Here is a 7,231-nt window from a genome sequence, read left to right as displayed (position 1 = left end):
AGGGCTGACATCCAATCCGCACACTAGACTGTACTTTACGTGCTATGCAGGACCTATTCTATAACTATTCTAGCCTCTACTTCCCAAAGTGCCATTAAATCCAGAAATTTAGCCCCCAGGGAACTCTGGGATACATGCTGCCATCATCATTTCCCACTTTTTATGCCCCCCAACTTCCTCCCATACAAGTACCAAGAAAGAACCAAATTCCTCAGAAAAATCACATTTTATTGATCATCTTTATTCAAAATTACAAAAATAGATATAAATAAAACTAGCAGAACATAATTATTAAATATTCAGTGTATAGGAGTGGTCCTCGCCTCACCCAGTGAGGATTGGATAAACTCAACTGAAAGATCAGAAGGAATAACTGGCCAAGAAAGAACATCTATGTAAAAGTGAAACTGAAAATTTAGTGCTGGTCACGGGCCATGCCCCAGAATGATACATTCATAGGCATCACATGATGGACCCAAAAGGACGTAGGAGTCCATGACCTCCCATAACTTCTCCAGACAGACCATTCTATGTGGCATCATAGTCTATTCAGTTTAGGGAAATATCTAGACTTGCAGTCAGACACAGGAACACTAGTTGTTACTCATTCACACTGACACTCACAGCCTGTGCACAGATGTGCAAACATACATACACATATATAATATTTCCTGATACATTCATGGAATGTCAGAGCCCTTGCCTCAAGTCATTAGTGTCTCCACTCCCCAAACCACTGTTCCACAGTGGCTGAGCTTGCTCAAAAGACCTCAGTTCTGTTCTACTTCCTATTTAAGAAATTGTTCCTTTCCCCAACAGTGGGCCTCATGAATGCCCACTGCTGAGGAAGCTGGCTCTCCTTCTACCCATGCACAGGAAACAGCATTTTTAACTCCAGGAGGCCTTAGTTCAGAAAAAGACAAACTACTGGTCAATACCATCCTGGGTCAGAACCATCCCTCCATCTCCTGGCCACAGGGGATCTGGGCACTCAGCACCCAGGCCTGTATCTAAGGATAAAGCTATTGTTGCTCACGCACCCTGGTGGGTGGCACAAGCAAAACCATCTCTGCAGAGCCTGTCTTCCTCAGTTTCTTCCTTACATATAGCTGATGCAGATGGTTCTACTGCAAAAATGACAGTGTGGGAGTGGGTGGTACCCTTCTCTTCCCTTGGCTCTCTGGGGAGCCTCAAAGGGCTAGGCTATTCCGCTCCCCAGTGTGCCTTTGGATCCAGGGCAGAAAGCTTGAGACCCTTGTGTAGACGCCCGGCTTGTCCTTCATGGCACATCCTCTGCCCCAGCTCACAATCCCAGTCAGAGTCAGGCGGCCATGGGTAGAGCAGACCAAGGGGCCACCAGAGTCTCCCTGTTAAGCCAAAGACACAAAAAGTTGAGCCCAGGGAGAAGTGAAGGGGGGGGGGGGCACATCTGGTCCAATCACCCAATCATGCGCGCGAGAGAGAAGGGAGAGTTTCTTAGAGTCGAAATCCTTAGTGACTCCCCATTTTCTACCAATAAAGTTTAAAACGCTCTGCTCGGATTTCAAAGCCTGATATCTGCCACAATTCCATCTACACTCCCAGATCCCTTTCCTCCCCACCCTGGCCCATTCCATACTCATTCCCATTTTTGTATCTTTCAACTGGAACATTTTCCTTTCTTCCCTAGACCTCCTCAAATCCCTACAGAGTCACATTCTCTTTAAAGCCTTCCCTCCAGTTGGCATTCACCTTAGGCTCCCAAACACCTGCTCATTTACAATTCATACCACACCCTGAGCACTGAGTTGCATTGTTTTCTAGTGTTTTCCTCTTTCTAGTGGTCTTATTCCTTTCCCTCCCCCAGTCTGAAACACCTAGCACAGAGCCAGACTCACGACAAATGTTTGGTTAACACATAAGGGTTAGTTTAAACTAAGACCTGAGCTCCTAATTCTGGCTTCTTGGGGCTTTGGTTGGACAGAGGCTCCCCAAAACTGGTAGGTATAGACCCAAGAACCCTGGGGAGATTTGAGGGTGACATGGAGAGTGACTAGAACTCTTACCTGGCAGGAATCTGTTTCCCATTGCGGGTCAGCAGCACACAGCATTTTGGTGGTGACTTCAGAACCGTAGTAGTGGGGCTGCTGACACTCCCGGTGGGAAATCAGCTTCACAGAAGTCATTTTCAGCTGCTCTGGATAGAGATAGTCAGCTGCAGGGAGGAAACAAGGAGAAGTTTATATTAAGCTGTGTATATTCAGTCTTGCAACTGGACTGGAAGTCCCACTGAAGACTCTGCCAGGGTGAGGACCAAAAAGTGTCCCTACCAGGGAAAGCCTTTATTTTTTTCTATCCAAATCTGAGCCTTTCCTCCACATATAGTCCCTCACCTCCCATCTATTTAGCTTTATGGCCCATCACTTCCTAAACACTGCTGCCTACTCTATCCCTGGACCCATCTGCTACCCCCACAATGTTCCCATCTAGCTCTACGGTCCTCCCTTGATCAAGTTGAGTTCACTTCCAGGTTACAACACTCCCCCAGAACCCTCTCAGCCAGCCCCAAATGTCACTTACTGGTATTCTCTTTGCCAAAGCCAGTGATCTCACAGCTTGTGCCAAAATGAGCATCGCCATATGATGGGGGCAAGCAGATGGTCTGTATGGACCTGGATGGCTGTGCACACTGGCCTGTGTTGGAACTGATCTTCAGCAAAGCTGAGGGTGAAGGGAAGCAGGAGAGGTCAGGGGGAAAGAACTCCACCTGGTCAGGTGGTCACCATGTCTCCCCTCCAAATGCTGAAGGGCTGGCTATCTATCCCTAAATCAGTTAGGGTCAGAGATCATCCTGGAAAGTCTGCCTTTGGCTTATTACCTGAAATAAGCCTCCCCTGTCCCATGTCTCACAGGCTTTATTATAGCTGCTGACAAGGGCTTGGCCAGCCAGAGCTGCTGTATACAGCCATATGGTTTTCTGTGAACAGCCCGGGCTGACGTAGAGGGCTGAATTCAGCCCAATGCTCTAAGTTGCAGATCCTGGGACAGGCAGAGGTTGTATCCAATGAAAGAAGGGGCCTCCCAGCCCAAGCCATATGCCCACTGCATCACTGCCATCCAGAGGAGGATAAATGTTTGGAAATTTAAAGACTCTGCAGAGGAGCAGCAGGCCCCTCACATATGTCCTTTTGTTATATAAAGCAGGCTTTTCAGTTCCCCTACAACCTCAACCCCCCACTTGGGTCTCTTTTTGGACCCCTCTTCCTCCAACCATCATCATTATGGCAGATAAGGGTTTTCTACTCACCAATATCATTGTGGTGAGCAAGAGTGTCAGCACTATAGTACTCGTGCAAGATGAGCTTTTCCACTTCAAACTTCATCTGCCCAAGTGTATCGGAGTTCAGCTTTGACCGACCCAGGTAGACAATGTAGTCCTCCTTCTTCGGGTTATTACTGTGGGAGGGGAGACCCATCAGATAGTCTGATCTCATGAGATCTTGTCACTTCCCCTCCATAGCAACCTCAGAGCATGACTTGTCCCCAAGGCCACGGGCCACATGAAGAGGTGCTAAGGGGGTAAGATTCAAGTGGTTTCCTTTGCTGGGAAGGCTGTGTTCGGGGTAAGGCAGGAGGGTCAGGGAGAAGAGACAGAGGGACGTACATGAAGCAGTGTGTGGCGCTGACCACCCAGCAAGGACTGATGAGGCTGCCGCCGCACAAGTAGGTGACAGAGCCTCCACGGTGCTTCCTGTAGATGGCTGCAAACCAAGGCTGGTTCTCGATGGTGGTGAATTCTCCCCCGATAATCTTAAAGCGAGGCCTCAGAGCCTTCTGGCCACATTGAAACTCTGCTGTTTTGGGAGGAGACAGGGGACTTTTTCCTGGAGGAGAAAGAGAGGGATGTCTTGGGGAGGCAAGTAGGACAGTGTCCCTCTCCTGTCCTCTGACCGCCCAGTGTTTCAAAGCCGGGCAGACCTCCCTCCTGAACTCTCCTGATGGAATAAAGGGACGTATGAGGCTGTCCCCTTCCACCCTACTGTCATAAATAGGTCAGTGACACTCACCAAAAGAGCAGTCGTGCACCATGCACTGCTGGACAAGCTGGTTTAGGCCAACCTGCACATAGCACCACGGCTTTATTTGGTTGTTCGGGTTCCTGGTAACACAGAGGGGAAGAGGGGGGGGTGTCATTCCAACCTGGAATGTTTCCTCCCCCTCCAGGGAAAACTCCATCAGAGGCCTTGCTTTTCTCACGCTATGAACAGTACTCTCAAAACACAGGATGATTCCAAGGGTCCTGTGCAGCTATGAGAGGGTCTTTGCTGCCCCCACCTCACCTGCAGTAATTGTGTTTCCCCAGGCCCAGCTGAAGGGCATCAGGTCGGAGGGCATGGTACTGTTTCAGAAGAACAGCGGCAGAGTTCCAGGCCAGGCAGGGCCGGCCCTCGATGTCAGTGTTGGCCTTCCCTCGGTAAGAGTGACCGTTCCCCTGATAGCAGGTTTTTGATGTATCTAAAGAGGAATGTGAGGATGAGAGATATTAGAAAGAGGAGGACATTCAGACAGGCATTTTAGAGATCGTGTTAGGTCTCGCATGATTTCAGGCCTGGCAGAAAACACTAAAAAGGATCTCCTTCCATCCCCACCCCACCTTTGTGCAGCCACTGATTCATGAGACCGTATGTGTTTATGTTTGACTGTGTACATCACCCAGGGATGAAGGTATCTCCGCTCTACCTCCAGCTCCTAACTCCTGCCTGGTCTTGCATCCCACCCATCTCTCCCTGTCCCCATCTGGTATCCCCTCCTCCTGAGTTAGAGTCAGGATCCCCATACCTATCTCACAGTGTTCTCCTTGGAATTTCTTTGGACAGCTGCATCGCTGAATGTTGGAGAAGTACTTGTAGGACACACATGTTCCTCCATTCAGACAGCCGCAGTTTGCTGGAGAGCATAGAGGTAGAGGGGTAAGCAAGGAGGTGGGAGGAGGCAAGATGGGAGCCAGCCCTGCAATGGGGTCAGGGAGGGGCTGCCCCCTGAGGCTTTTCAGGATGTCCGTACAGCCAGATATTGTGCAAGGGGTGGATACTCACATGTATCGGACACTGGATGAAGTTCATGGCTACCCTGGAAGAGATGAGGAGGGAGGGGTAAGTTCATCAAAGGTCCCACGCTCCTGGGACCCAAGGGTGAGGATAAACTGGCCCCATGCCAAACCTCACCCGTTCTTAGAGCTCCCTCTCTTCTCACCTTTCTCATATCTAACTAGCCCTTAAAGGGAAGACCATACGTTTCAAGCAGGGAGAAATGGATTGACTCAAGCGAGCTTCACATATCGGGTGCAAGAGAGCTGGGCCAATCTAGGCGGTTTCTTCTTCCCTTGGCTGAAGGTGTGAATTCCCTTGGATCTCAGGGTCCCCACCCACGCCTGTCCTATTTTCCTGAGAGGCTTGCCCCGCCGTAGATAGAATCCAGAGGACCCCAGCTCCCTGTACACGGCTCTCCTTCCTTCCCCAGACGCTATTCACGAGTCCGGCAAGCCCCGTCCTGCCGCCATAAGTCAAAGGAGGGACTTACCTCAGAGTTGCACACCACCAGGGCGCAGAGAAGTAGGCACGTCATCAGGATTCTCATGGTGGCCAGGCTGGGGCTCTAGACAGCACTCTACAAAGGAAGGAGAAGTCAACTTGAGGAAGGAGCGGAGGAGTGAGAAGGTGTGCCGGGTGGGTTACTGCAGTTCAGGACAGAAATCCCTAGGTTTCCCGCGAGGCGCGCCCCTGGAGACCAGGATTCCCAGGCCCCGCCGCCTCTCCTCCCTGGAGGCTCAGGGGTTCCAGAACCCGCAGGGGATGCACAGGCACCGGCTGTGGAGACTCGGGCTCGGCTGCTGTTAAGCCGGGCCGCTGGAGCAGCCGGGGAAGGGGGAAGGGAACCCCGCAGGAGCAGCCCTGCGCAGTGAGGGTGGCCTGCACTCACCGGCGGCTGCGGCAAGGAGAGGCTCGGCGCCGGGACCGGACGGCACGGACAGGCTGACACTGAAATCCGAAGGGCTCTGGGGCTCCAGCAGCCTCGCTGTGTTGCTAGCCCGCGCAGGGCCCTATATCAGGACCCGCCCCAGCCCTGGCCCCGCCCCAGTCTGGGATCTCCCCAACCCCTCCCTTCTCTCTGTTTCCCTGGGGCCAGCTGCGCGGAGAGTGTTTCCTCAACCTTGTCTGAGAGTGAGGGGCCGTGCAGTCCCCAGCCGAGGGGACGAGCGAGGTCTGAACACAGAGATACAGAGGTATCTAAATTCCTCGACCTCTCCTCCCATTCACCTGTTCTTGGGCCCCATCCCAGTGCATGGGGCCTCTGAATTACGCTTGGGAGACTCTTGATCCAGCTCTGATGTATCTTCCCAGATATCCTAAATCAGCTCTTCTCCAGCCTTTACGCCTTCGGCCCCTAAATGCCTGGGAGAATGATTGGAACCATGGGTGTGGGGACATAGTCCGAAGCTCAAAGAGCTAAGTCTGTTTCTCAACGTGAAAATGCGCATGACACATACTTGCTAACTCCTGCTAACAGGGACTGTTGAATAGCAGCTCCCCGAAATTCATCAACACAACCAGTGGATAAGACAAAGTTGAGTTTGTTGCTTACGGTCCTAAAGGCGGAAGCAGCGTGTAAGCAAGGTCATATTTTATTGAGAATTTTTAGTTTGGTTTAATTTAAGGGTGGTCTTTCAAAGTAAGGGCTTGATAAGGATTGCATAAGGATCACAATATATTATTATAGGAATGTGATAACAAAGTCTAAGGACAGAAACTGTTGAAGCTTTCTATTGAAATATTGATGGATCTTTCAAAAAGTTCCTATAACAAACAATCCTTTTATATGTCTGGGCCAGAGTATAGTCAGTTAATAAAGACAATAGAAGAGTAAAGCCTTATTAATGTAGACAGTCAGCTGTGGAGGGGCAGGAAGTTGTGTTTTCATATCTGAGGAGAAAAACTGGGGAACTGGAGGACAAGAATGAGATTTATTTTTCACTCTATGCCCTTTTGCAGTGTTTAAACGTTTGAACATACATTTGTATCACCCATTCCAAAAATACAATTACAGATTTTTAAAACGATTTTTATTTATTTTGAGAGAGAGATATGCATAAGTAGAGGAGAGTCAGAGAGAGGAGACAGAATTCTAAGCAGGTTCCTTGCTGCCAGCACAGAGCCTAACATGGGACTTGAACTCATGAAACCGTGAGATCATG

The 7,231-nt window shown here is 50.2% G+C and overlaps 1 protein-coding gene across 1 annotated transcript; it reads right to left on the bottom strand.

Moving 5' to 3' along the window:
* Positions 1 to 225: 225 nt before the first annotated feature.
* On the bottom strand, positions 226 to 6,068 carry PLAU (plasminogen activator, urokinase). Its single transcript, XM_029931994.1, has 11 exons — positions 5,959 to 6,068; positions 5,560 to 5,646; positions 5,076 to 5,109; positions 4,819 to 4,926; positions 4,320 to 4,494; positions 4,047 to 4,138; positions 3,644 to 3,863; positions 3,287 to 3,435; positions 2,560 to 2,700; positions 2,046 to 2,194; positions 226 to 1,367 (listed from the first exon to the last, which is right to left on the bottom strand). The coding sequence occupies exons 2-11, from the start codon at positions 5,614 to 5,616 to the stop codon at positions 1,191 to 1,193; spliced, it is 1,302 nt and encodes a 433-aa protein (XP_029787854.1). The 5' UTR covers positions 5,617 to 5,646; positions 5,959 to 6,068; the 3' UTR covers positions 226 to 1,190.
* Between the last annotated feature and the right edge of the window lie 1,163 nt (positions 6,069 to 7,231).

Source organism: Suricata suricatta, chromosome 2, assembly GCF_006229205.1.
Source record: "Suricata suricatta isolate VVHF042 chromosome 2, meerkat_22Aug2017_6uvM2_HiC, whole genome shotgun sequence".
Lineage (NCBI taxonomy): Eukaryota > Metazoa > Chordata > Mammalia > Carnivora > Herpestidae > Suricata > Suricata suricatta.
The sequence above is the reverse complement of the archived record's forward strand: the minus strand, read 5'-3'. Positions and strand labels throughout refer to the sequence as shown.